This window comes from Neolamprologus multifasciatus, chromosome 14 (genome assembly GCF_963576455.1).
Source record: "Neolamprologus multifasciatus chromosome 14, fNeoMul1.2, whole genome shotgun sequence".
In the NCBI taxonomy this organism is placed as follows: domain Eukaryota; kingdom Metazoa; phylum Chordata; class Actinopteri; order Cichliformes; family Cichlidae; genus Neolamprologus; species Neolamprologus multifasciatus.
The window spans coordinates 7,226,824-7,240,063 of NC_140452.1; the positions used below are offsets into that span (position 1 = coordinate 7,226,824).

The 13,240-nt window shown below is 39.9% G+C and overlaps 1 protein-coding gene and 1 long non-coding RNA gene across 2 annotated transcripts in view; one reads left to right on the plus strand and one right to left on the minus strand.

Moving 5' to 3' along the window:
- Positions 1-13,240, plus strand: part of LOC146503408 (uncharacterized) — a 276,290-nt gene that overhangs the window by 132,168 nt on the left and 130,882 nt on the right. The gene's annotated exons all lie outside the window — the stretch shown is intronic.
- Positions 27-2,207, minus strand: LOC146503423 (vomeronasal type-2 receptor 1-like). The gene is made up of 4 exons (XM_085183834.1): positions 1,947-2,207; positions 1,555-1,844; positions 1,098-1,393; positions 27-107 (listed from the first exon to the last, which is right to left on the minus strand). The coding sequence occupies exons 1-4, from the start codon at positions 2,205-2,207 to the stop codon at positions 61-63; spliced, it is 894 nt and encodes a 297-aa protein (XP_085039960.1). The 3' UTR covers positions 27-60.

A 13,240-nucleotide genomic window follows, 5' to 3' on the forward strand; every position in this document is an offset into this window, starting at 1 on the left:
TCGCCCTCAGGACATGGTATACAATCATAGCAGCAGATGGGTTTTCCTTTCTGCAGCATTTTACGAGTTCCTGGAGGACAACTGGCACTGCACACTGACACCGGCACCTGTAAAGGCATAAAAACAGCAGAATAGATGTAATTATTACACAGCTGTAATAATTCCATTCTTTAAAGTTTCATTCAGATTGTCATTACTTTTGCGGTACCCTCCATCCAGGTTATGTTTCTATTGATCCAGAACTCTTGGCCCACTGGCAGTGATGCATCGTACAGCCCTACAGATACCATTTTAACATCTCCACTTTTACTTTTTTGCCAGTTAACCAGCTCATAAATTGCTACAGGATCCCCATTATCATTAAATGACACGTCATACCCGTTTTGAGAAAAATTCACTTTTTTCAGCCGATTTAAAACCTGAAAGGATCAGTTAAGACAGGATGAGAGGGGAGAGGGGAAAAAAGAAAACAATACTCTGTAATAATTTTTACTTTTACTATTAATAATTAATTTATATTAGCATTTTATTATGGGTAATGAAGTCACTGGAACTGATTTTTGACTGACCTGTTTGGACTCTAACCTGGTCAGTTTGTCACACTGAGATGTGACGTTTTTTCTCTGACACACTGCTTTATGAATGGCATGTGCTATTGCATACACGGCCTTGTACACCATGTTAGTAATTCTAAGCTGAGATGTGTCAGTATATGGGCTTTGGAGATTCAGTATGTCTTCTTTTCCATCACACACATTTTTCTTTGTAGCAGCAGCACCTACAGCTACAGAAAGAAAGGACAGATGATTTCACCACTGAATGAAAAATATTAGATGCCTTCTCTCTGATACATTTAACCAATTATCTTAACACTCAAACTCAGATTTGACAAAGGGTTAAAAAAAAAAATTAGAACTAAAATACTTGAACTTGACTTAAAAGTCTTTATATCAAGTGAGATTATTTTCACTGATGCATCCTTTTTCAAATTCAGATTTCATTATTTTCTGGAAATGGATTTGCTCATGCAGCAGCAGCAGACTTTATAACACCATGAGTTTGTCAGAGCAATTTTAAAACTAAGAACACTTTATTACTTTTTTTCAGTGTGCAGTTGAATGCATCCTCCCAGAACTCCGTAAGCAATGCAGATGCTGCTACTTGAGAGGGAGACAGATTTAGCAGGAAATCTCTGAGACCTGGGATTAAAGACTTCTGAATCCCAAATCCAATGGCCCCAGCACAGAAACTGTACCTCATTAATTCTGTGTTTGTTACCCATGATTCACTGCCTATCCACTGGCGAGGTGGGAAAGGCTTAAGTGAAAGCTCCTCCAACAGGATTGCCATATCCCCTATAGCTGCAAATGCCACAATAACCATAGCTGTAGACCTTGAGAGACAACATAACACATTAGAAGCTTTTTTGTTTTTAACTGTATAAAATGCAAAGTATCAATCTCAATAACTTACTGTGGAATATGTCACCACAAAACATTTATTTATAAGAAAGTAAACTAATCTCCACTCAGTTAATATTTGTAATGTGGAAACCTGCGAATAACATCTGCTACTCTCTGGATCCTGCTATGTGGGTGAGTCCGATAGAAAGATACAGAGTATTCCACACAGATCCCCTCTTTTTGTGCTGCTTCTAGGAAAGACGCCATGCCATTATTTCCATAATCCGAATCTGATCGAACAGCACCTATCCAAGTCCAGCCAAAGTGTTTTACCATCTTGGCTAGTGCACCAGCTTGGAACTTATCACTGGGAATTGTTCTGAAAAAATTCGGGTACTGCTGCTTGTCAGACAAACATGCACATGTGGCAAAGTGGCTCACCTAAAGCAAAAGAGGAAACAAAACTCTTTCAATGACAGCACAATCAAAAATAATTCACATCCATATTTTCAATCTAAAGTTTCCAGAAATTCAAATATTTACCTGAGGAACGTTAAAGGAACTGATGACTCGTGACAAGCTGATGGATGGTGTAGACCCAGACTCACCAACAACAGCCATCACCATACCAGATTGGGAGCAGTTATTGCCAATGTAAAACACAGGGTCCAAGCTATTCAAAAACTGAAATGCCACATGCACCGCCACAAGCACAGATGCACACGAGTCATAGATCTGATACCCGAGTTTGATTCCAGGTAGCAGGTCTGTGCTATTGTTAATCTGTTCAATGGCAAAGATCATTGCACGTGAGAATCGCAGCCCCCGAGATTCCACGCTGGAGACACACAATTATGTTACTGTTAGAATTTAGCCTACAAAGACTTAGGTCAGGTTAAATTTCAAGAAATCACCCTAACAAACAAGCATTTTTGGACTATGGTCAGATGATCACTGTAATATATCTTTTGATTAAAGGCATAACAGGGTAACCCTGAGCCATTTATTATGAGCAACTAATGTAAAATACAAACAGGAAGTCAAATTATTTTTATATAAAACTATTAAGTAACACATTTATAAAGCAATTGCTTAACACACTATATAATTTCTGTTTTTAAAACAATAAGCAGAATGTCTATGGATTACTCAGTATTTTTACATATACTAAAATAAAAACAAAGAATTTTCAGCCCAGTACAAAAGCAATGCAGCATCCTTTTAGCACCAATTTCTCTCTCTTACTGACCTCCCACTGCATCTTACTGGCTCAGGCATGGTGGTGTAGTTATTGTTAACTGTGTGCACATAGATGTGAATAGAAAAAATACCACCAATAGTGAAGTCTCCATCCATTGAGAATACAGGTAGACGAGTGCTACCCTGTAGCTTACAATTCACAGATGAAGCCACAGTACCAGCTAGAGCCCCTGTAAGTGGAGTCCTCTGATACAAATCATTTAGAGAAACACCCAAGGCAGCAGCTGAGTTCAGGTGAAACAAACATACAGCCAATACCAGACCAATGAAAGCCACTGCTTTCTCCATCCCTGCTTGATGTCAGGTGTTTCTATATAGCAAGCTTGTGTTCTCACTCATTTTTATAGCTTATCAGACCCACTAGTTTTGGTATAACTTTTCAAAAGATCACGCCCTTACCTAGTAGCCTTTAATTAAGTCTATATGTTCTATGAACTATGGATATAGCAATATGATCATATCTCTGTTTTCCTCTTGTGAACCATTACCCAATTTGAATATCTTTTCTAATTTAAATTTAGATACACATCTAATTGATTGATTTTAACAATAAGATATTCTATGATTTATTGTTTCACTACAAATATTTAAAAAAAATATTCAGGAAATATATCATTCTAAAACTTGGCTCTAAGTTCAATTTAAAGTTCACTGCTATGTAATTTATATTCAAAATTTTCATTGACTAGGTCTCTGACATGCAGTGCCAGCATTTTGAATTTATTTCTGTATATTATTGAGTTTCTTATGTTAGGTTTGTGATTATTAGTTCATGTTTTATTCTTATTTAGGGTTAAGCTGAGCTTTAGGTTAGCCATCATTTATCATCTGTCTCCTTGGTTTTTATGTTTGGTTTCTTGTCTAGTCTAGTCTGTCAAACGTGTGTTGTCATGTCTATGTCTCCGTGTTTCCTGGTTTATTTTGAAGGAGTCTTGTCTTCTTTGTCATTGTGTTTAGTTTCACTTAACCTGTGACTGTCACGGCGAGTGAGATGAGCTGTGTGGAAGTAATTTCCTCTTGTACTTTCTCACTGTAGTGTATATTTCAGTGTTTTTTCTGTAACGCTACCGATCTCCGACTTGTATCCCCATGTAATGTCTGTGTTGTGTGTGTAAGGTTGGGGGGGGGTCCCATTTCACTGCAGGGCAACCTGCATGTGGCGAATAAAGCTTTGATTGATTGATTGATTGATAGATAAAGGAGGATCCAAATGGTGTGACTTTGGTGTGCACTTTTAAAGGTGTGAAGGTGGTTTATTAAACACAAAATAAAAATGGACAAATGGCAAACGGAGGAAGGACTAAACTATACTGGGAACAAACTAACTACTGGACACGAACCTGAACAAGAATGACAGCAAGCTGAGGCAGACGATGGTTGACAGCAAGGAAAACACACGAGTGAGACATGGTGGATACACAGACAGACAAGCGACTACAATGACAGAAGACACGACTTAAATACACTCAGAGAAACACTGGTAGATTACACACAGGTGGGGAACACAGCTGAGAGTAATTAACGAGACGAGACAAAAAAAATCTAATAAGTAAATTTTAAGAGTGGACATTTATTGATATATAGTTGCATTTTCGAAACATGGGTTAAAAAATGGACACAGAGCATGTCTATGAGAATGGAGAGATCATGTATAGCAGTATAGATGGGTTTGATTTGATTATACTGATGATAGTAAAGTCAAATCTAAAGCCAAAAAACCCTATGTCTGATGCAGCTCCAGAGATGTGTCAAAATTTTCTAAATATTCTTCTATTGTGTTCTAGAGATTTTTTTAAAAAGTATTTTGTTGTCCTTGATTTGGTATTAAGTGTATATTTTGAGATTTTCATGCCATGATCTAATTGGCTACACATTTCCAAACACAGGGTCAGAAAAAAAGAAAAGAGAAGAAAAAAAGTCTTCACTCCTAAAACTGGTAATCAACACATTAAAAAGATTATTTATTTATTTTTTTTACTGTTTTTTTATGTATAAAACTATATGATGATGACATAGAACAAGAATTTATGAACATGGGATGGGATATGAGAATTCCAATTGACAGCTGCTATAAATAGATTAGTGTATGATATGACTGACTGGACCATAATGCTGGAAATTTAAAGGCTAATGCTGGCCATGGCCCTGGGTCTTTGACCCAGAGTTTTGGGTTTTGCACTAGTTTGTTTATTGGTTACTTTTTTTCCTTGATGATTTTTCCCCATTATTGTAAATCCTCTGTGTTTAGGGTTTTGTTTTTGCTACCATTGTAATCTGGTTTTCTGTTAGTTTCTTGTCTATATTTTGAATTCCTTGGGTTTAAGTCTAGCTTTCCTATCGTCTTGTGTCTTGTCAAGTCTTTGTTAATGCATCTCTATTATTATTATTCTTTTTTTGGTTTTTTTTTTTTTGGGGGGGGGGGGTCTTTTTTTGTGGTCTTTTATTTTTACCCTGTTGTCTCTAGCCTTCCTGTCACGTTCGGGTCAAATCTGACCAGTTTACAACTTAAAACACTCATAAATATTGTGTTTTACATCTGATTGCCTCAAGGCCTTATTATATTCTCCACACATGCACTTGAACATATAAAAGTGATGATCACCTCTTCCATTGAATTGAGTGTTTTAATACTACTACTACTCTACCTAATTACCTCCTGTATTTATTTAAAGCTTCACTTTGGAATAGTTCCTTGTGAAGTCTGAACCTGTCAAGTGAAAGTCTGCTTTGTTTGCACCTAGTCTGTTTCCCTGCAGTATTCTGGATGGATGAAGAAAAAAAGTCTATGAAGTAGCATGTCAATCATAAAAAAGTGCTGAGTAAAGTGTAGGTGTGCAGCAGACTCAGTTCACTGTCCAAATAAATGTAGGTTAAGTGGGGAGGGGCCGACAGTGTGTTAAAAAGTGATGACTTGCTTGATGCTTGATGAAGACTTGTACTGGGTGATGCCTTGAATGCCCTGCCATAAACTGAGAGTTTTTTGTATTGCTAAAGCGACTTTGGATCATTTTTGCATATATATGTTTTGAAGTTGGATGGCACGGAAGAGTTTGGCCCTGGTTGTTCTAAGATTAGCTTTATTCCTTGACCGTAACACACCATTCTTGTCTCTTCCCTATACATCTCTCTCACTAATATCTTGATGAAAAAACAGGGCTTTTTTACTTCTTGTGGTAATGTGCTTGAAGATGGTGACATCTTCTGTGTGCTTTCCAATGAAGGAGGACACAGATTCAGTGTACTCATCCAAATTCACACAGCCATCATGAGTAGCTGCATCTTTAAACATGTGTAAGTCTGTGTACTCAAAACAATCCTGCAGTGCTGAGACAACTCCACTCAGCCAGAGCCTGATGGTTCTACTGGCAGGTCTGGTGCATTTCAGCAGTGATGTGTATGAAGGCCACATCAACACTGTAGTCTTGTCTAAAGAAATGATGTGAGGGTGCACAGCTGCTTTGTAGACATCACACATTTTGGTGTACACTTTATCCAAGCAGTTCTCTCCTCTTGTAGCAAAGTCCACATGTTGGTACTATTTGGGTGATACTGTCTCAACATTTGCAAGATTAAAGTCACCAGTCACAATGAAAAATCCATCTGTATGTACAGTCTGGAGTTTGATGATAGTTTTTTACAGTTCTGTTAGTGCTTTTCACCGTCCTGGGTTGTTTGACCCAGTGTTTTGAGTTTTCTTATATTTTGATGTTTATTGTTCATGTTCAAGTCTCATTTCGTTATCTTAAGCTCACACCCATTTTATGTGTTTCAGTAATGTCTCTGTCTCTTGTCTTCTCATCTTGTTTACATGTTTCCCTTCTTGTGTTTCATTCAGTCTCCTCTGTTTTTCATGTGTAGTCTCCTTGTCCATTTAGGTTCCCCTTGTGTCTCTGCCCTATGTCCCCCTCTGTGTTTATATGTATATGTCCCTTTTCCGTTCCCATGTTCACCTCATGTTCATTCCATTTCTCCTGCCTATCATGTTTATCAATGTTCCCCCGCTCCGTCTCTCCTGTCCAGCTTGCGTGTCCCAGGTTATTTCTCTCCATGTTTCCTGTTTTATTTTGAAGGTCTTGTGCTCAATGTTCAGTGTGTTTAGTGTTGCTTCCAGTGGCGTCATGTTCATTTGTGTCAGTCGTTTCCCCATGTGTTTCCACCACCCCTCATCACCTCCTGTGTGTATTTAGTCTGTGCATTTTCATTCATTCCTTGTTTGTTTGTCTTCTTTGTTACTACGTCATGCCATGTGTCCAGGTTTATGATTTCATGACAGAATGAAAAAAAACAGAGCAAGAATTCTGACTGTCTCTTAGTCTGCATTTGGGTGTCCAGTGTGCCCTGTGTCCTGAATATCCTGTGCTGCCCCAGCCTCTGTCTAGTGTGCCCTATGCAGGTCCAACCCGAAAACTCTGTATGCCCTATGCAATCCCAAACCATATAGTATTCTTTAAGTTCTGCAGAGGCCTGGTAATGAACTAATAATTTGATTTAGGTGTGCTGACCCAGGGTTATATCTAAAACCTGTAGGACACCAGCTCTTGAGGCCTTGAGTTCCCCACCACTGGACTAGGGGAATAGAGGGAACATGAAACACAGATGCAATAGTAACTAAACGTGGTACACAAGGAAGACAGTGACAGAAAACTAAAGACTAGAAACTAAGCATATAACACATCAAGACCAATAAGGAGAACATGAATAAAACTGAATCAAAGAATAGAAGAACCTAAACACAAAAACTTGGTCATGACAGATACCCTTCCAGACACCCCTACGAATAACAAACAAAACAATGTCCAACACAACCCGGGCAGGTGGCGGGTGGTCCAGGACAGAGGACTCCAAAAAAACAGTCCAAGGCAAAACAGTTCAGGAGCTGAACTGTTTTGCTTTGCGGACCGCGGAACCAGCGACAGCGACAGAGCAGTTCTGGAGGCCAACTGCGGAGCCAGCGGCGGCACCTGAGACAAAGCACCTCATGTTGACGAGGCCAACTGCATGACATGTGGTGGCTACACAGGCGGAGCAGGTCCGGAGGCCGACTGCATGGAAAGCGGCAGCGACAACACCGTTTAGATGGTAAATGGTAAATGGACTGATTCTTATATAGCGCTTTTCTACTCTTCTGGAGTACTCAAATCGCTGTATACAACATGCCACGTTCATCCAATTACACCCATTCTCACAAGCACTTTCTCTATACATAGTGCTTTCTAACTACATTCACACACATTTATAGTCCGATGGATGTATCGGAGAGCAACTTGGGGTTAGTATCTTGCCCAAGGATACTTGACATACAGACTGGAGGAGATCAAACCACCAACCTTCGATCAGTAGGTGACCTGCTCTACCTCCTGAGCTACAGCCACCCAGGAGGCCACCTTTTCGGGAAAGATCCTTGGCCAACAGATCTGAAGGGCGACGATGGTGAAGGAGGGACTTTTCAGAAGCAGAGAAAGGAGATGACCGAAACGAACTGCTTTAGGTGACTTGGATGGCGCCCGTCATTGGTGTGGCTTGGGGGATGGTTGGCATCGGTGTGGCTTGGTTGATGGACATGGATGTGTAGGTCAAACACCACATGGACATGTTGGCGTGCTGATCTCTGGCAGAGACGGAGCTGGACCAGACGACCTGCTGACCTCTGTTAGAGACGGAACTTGGCAGCCGCAGGCAGTCAAGCAGCGGGCGGTGCAGCAGCCATAAGTGGTCAAGCTATGGGCAACGTGTCAGCCACAGGTGTCAGCCACAGGTGGTTGAGCTGCGGATGGCGTGGCAGCCATAGGTGGTTGATCTGATGGCTGGCTGGACTTTGCAGAGCCCCCAGTGGAGACTGGCAAAGGCTGGGCAGACTCTCCAGAGCCCCCAGCAGAGACGGGCAACGGCTGGGCGGACTCTCCAGAGCCCCCAGTGGAGATGAGAAAGTGTTGAAGTAGTTCTCCTGAGCCTCCAGCAGACACAGACAGTGGCATGGAAGCTGCGGCTAAAATGAGGGAGTTCTAGACCGGCTCTTCTGAACCTCCAGTGGAAACGAGGCAGCGCTGGACCGGCTCTTCTGAGCCTCCATAGGACACGAAGAGTGCTGGATCAGTTCACTGCACCACGGCTCCCCTGCAGCTGGGCCCGGGACCACACCTCCGCCACACACAAATACTGGGTCACAGACCAGTACTGTGACAGCCAAAGTATTTTACCAGCTTGGCTAATGCATTATGTTGGAACTGGGCACTCAGAAATTGAACTCTTGTCTAGATTCATAAAGTTTAGTCACAGGCAATATTCAATGACATAAGATTTAGGTAAATGCACACTACCAGTCAAACATTTTAGAACACCCCAATTTTTTCAATTATTTTTTGAAAATTTTGCAGTTAATGTCTTATTGCACTCTGAAATGAAAGCATAGCACTAAATGACACAGGACCAAACGGACTCAAGAGCACACCAGCTCCTAGAATAAAAGTTAACAGTTTATGAAATTCCTGCAACATAGTCTTGTCCAAGCTGGACCGAGAAACCCAGGAACGTTCTTCCGGACTGGAGCCCTCATCCGCGCCCCCGACACCGAGAGTCCATTATGCGAGCGATAGAGTAGGCAGGCAGCCCATCCACAACCCAGACGGGTGAAGGGGGCCTGGCAGGAGAAACACAAACCAAATACATAACATTATTCAACAAAGTTGTACAGTTTATTACCAGTGGTATGTTGAAAGGGCCAAGTGTGTGAGCGACAGCTCTTGTAGGGGAAGAGGGTGCAAGACCAATCACAGCAGGCACCGGAGAATAATACAGACATGTGGAAGACTCTTTCATCTTTATTTCTTCTGTTGTATTTTCATTTAGGTAATATCCAGTGTTTTTTAAGACTGTTAGATATTGTATTACACTTGCCTCCACCAGTGTGTGAATGTGAGAGTGAATGAATAGTGGTATTGTAAAGTGCTTTGGGTGCCTTGAAAAGCGCTATATAAATCCAATTCATTATTATTATTATTATTATTATTATTATTATTATTATTGTTTTTCAGTGTAATCATTATATCTTTTGTAATTAGTCCTATAGACTTGATCCCTTCCCTTTCAATACCAATGTATTTAGTGTCTGCTGATTTTTTGACCTTACTGTCGACAGTTTTAGAGTGACTGAGTAACGAAAAAAGAGCCTGCAGGGATGTGATCACAGCAGTCCATGATATGGTAGCATGTTTAACACCTGGTAACAGAATTGAATTACGGTTAATTTCCTCCACTGCAAACACCATAGTCATCATCCAGCGAAAGGCTCTTTGATAAAAGCTGTAGAAGAGAAAAACTTTATATGTTATTTATACACTTAGTAAAACAATATAATGTAAACAGTGTCATAACAACATGGCAATATGATCAAAGCTTATGCCTTTTTGATGTTTCAATATTCTGGGGAAGAAATAAACAGCACTATCCAACACACACCTGCTGCATGATGTAATGAGGTTTGCTGTTGTAGCTGTGCTGTGGCTCAGTGACAACATAATGTACAGGGGAAAACCCTCCAATCACAACATCCCCATCAGATTGCAAGGCTGGGTGCTCACTGCCTCCCAGTTTTACACACTGAGATAAACTAGAATCGACACTTCTCGTTCCCCTTATCTTTAAACCATGCATTGGCTCTGTCATCGCAGCTTCTTCTTTTCCCACAACACCTCGCTCCACACTTAGTGACTTAGTCTGTTACCTATAGTGTTAATATCAAAGAACACAATACAAACAGTATTAAAGAAGACATGTAAAAACACCCAAAGAAAATTACCCATAAAAGTTGATTGCATCATTCACGGTAAACTCATAAAAAACTGTGATGAAACCAGTGGTCCTTTAGCATGGTCTATGAAACAGCAATTAAGTGCTTTAATATCTCTGATGCTTGTGTCATTTAATAATTTTGTATCAGTCATCATAAGATCACCCAATCACAGCAAAATGTAACAGGAGAGAAGATAGCATTGCTTCCACAAATTTTTGTTTTCTAAAATTGAACCACTGCTTTAAATTGAAGTTTGTTAAGCTACTTTCCTAGAGATAACAAAATAAAAGAGAAATAGTCACACACTTTTCATTAGAAAACATAGAAACTAATAATATTTATCATTTGGTCTGATATATTATTATTCTCCTGTGCCTGGTAGTGAAAACCAAACCAACAATGTTGTTGTTCCATAAGCATTAATCCTGAAAGTGTCCTGCAGTGCTCTGCTGTGTCTAATCTTTTAAAAATTCCCTTTAATATGTATTTGTCCTACAGTATACCTCCATAACTTCATTGCCTTAGTTGTTCACGGATTTTTCCTCTCACTCTAGCAACTGTTTGCAAAAACCCCTGCAATTTTGTGGAAACTGCAAACATTCTTCATAATTCTTTTTAGAGGAAAACTAGTTTGGTATGGGGAAATTCTCCGGTACACAGAAGCAGGAGGTTTGAAAGCAGCCAATCCAAGAGCATTATTCATCTCTCCTTATTGCATCTCCAGCAGATGCAGTCCAGCATTCCCACATTATAACTGTTCATCATATGTAGCTATCTCCAGTGTTTGGTCACTCTGCTTCCAGTGCATTTATGTTTCTTGTTAGTCAGAAGCTACAATCACCTTACCTTTTCTGTGAATTTAGAGGGGACACTCTGGGGTAATTAAGTAAAACCAGATAACTACAGAATGCCCTGGGTCTGTTGAATTTGCTTTGCAGTACAGACCTCTGCTCACAAAATTTGAAATCCTTAATTATTTTATATTTTTCAGAAAATTCATGAGATGTTGTAGTGACATATGAATTATTTATGCCTCAATACTAGCCATGCATGTTTTTTTTTTCTGCATTTACACAGTGTTGGAGAGTAACGGAATACATACCAGCGTTACGTATTTAAAATACAAAATATGAGTAGTTGTATTCCGTTACAGTTACCGTTTAAAAAGGTGATATTCAGAATACAATTACTTTGTTGAAATAAATGGATTACACTGCAGTTTTTTCTGTTTCATATGTTGGGCTATGCACTCTCTATTTTTGGTAATTCCACGCCGGTAGAAATCCAAATAAAACACACATTAAGAGGCTCTAATGCCTGTGTGTCAATCGCAGTCTCAGCCCATGTCACCCCTACTTGTGACCCGCATAATTTTTTAATTATTGTTTAAAAAGTTTTTTAATATGAAGGCAATAGGCAGAGTATAGACATAGCCCTAAAGAATGTAGCCTCATGGGCAGTGTATTACGTGCTGCAGGGAGAATGGACTGCCATACCCGTTATGTGCCTGTGAGCGTGAGGGAGGGAGAAAAAGGAGAGTCAAAAAGTACGAGTTGTCACCAACCATAAATGGGAGATGGAAGCATGTAAATATAATAATTACCACTGCAGCCAAAGAGTGCCTGACGAGCCCAGTTGTAAGTAAGCTATTAAGACTCGACTGTACATTGTGTTCATTCTTTCCTCCAAAAAAAAATACGTTTTGTTGAAGCAGCCTTTCAACTGCTCTCTCTGTCTCTCGCTAGCAAAGTTGACCCAGACAACAAAGTAGAGCTAGTTTTCGGCTACGAGCCCGTTTTATACGCGCGGAATAGTTTTCTATACGAGATCGCTGCAAAAAGTGCAGCTTTACCTAATGTCCACCCTAATGTTACTCATTTTATACTAAGATTTAAAAATCTAGTTGGTATTGGAGTGGCGAGTAGCCTTCAGTAATAGTAATAAACAGCGTTGGGTAAGTTACTTTAAATTAGTAACTTAGTTACATTACTAGTTACTTATATCAAAAGTAACTCAGTTACTTCAAGGTACTCTTTACTTTCAAAGTAGCTAGTTACTAGGGAAAGTAACGTTGGTTTTACTCAGAATTCTCTTATTAATGTGTTGCTTCCCTAACTGGATACCCAGCAAGGATGCCAGTCTTCTAGGTGGCTTACATGTTAGCACTATCCTGTCACAAGTGCACTGTGCCACCTAGCAACAGAAAGGAAAAAATTATGTGCATATTTCCGCGAGAGAAATCACACGCCTGGACCATCGTCGACTGCCGCCATGATGTTAGCCTACGTCACAGCGTCATGTGTGCTTTTTAGGTCCAATACGGAAACTGCAGTCGTGGTGCTTTCAATTGTAGTTGGAACTCGGAAATTCTGCCTTCCGAGTAGGAAGATGTAGGTAACTCCAGACTGCAGATGAGATGCATACAGGGCTGGACTGGTACAAAAAAAAATCGGCCTGGGCATTTTGACTAGAGACCAGCCCACCATTATAGGAAAAACCATAATTCCTTTGAATAAAAACAAACACTGTTGTGACAATGATGTACGCTGTCTTGTTGATATATATGTATCAATCTAATAAACTTAAACCTACACAATCCTCCCTATTCTGGTATTCTAAACAGTACTTAGCCAAAACCCAAAGACTGCTTGGTTTTGTTAACCTCCTGAACCATCTACAACACATGGTGGAAACCTGAAATTAAGACAGAGAAAACTAGAGGTGAGACATGATCATTACTGAATATTAAAATAATAAATGACAGATTTAGTGATATTTTCATAAACTA

Coding starts and splice junctions, on each gene's coding strand:
- LOC146503423 (XM_085183834.1), bottom strand. CDS start 2,207: ATGATCTTTGCCATTGAACAGATTAACAATAGCACAGACCTGCTACCT. Junction 1,394..1,554: donor GTAGCAGATGTTATTCGCAG/GTTTCCACATTA, acceptor TTGTCTCTCAAG/GTCTACAGCTATGGTTATTG. Junction 108..1,097: donor CAACTGCACACTGAAAAAAA/GTAATAAAGTGT, acceptor ATGCCTTTACAG/GTGCCGGTGTCAGTGTGCAG.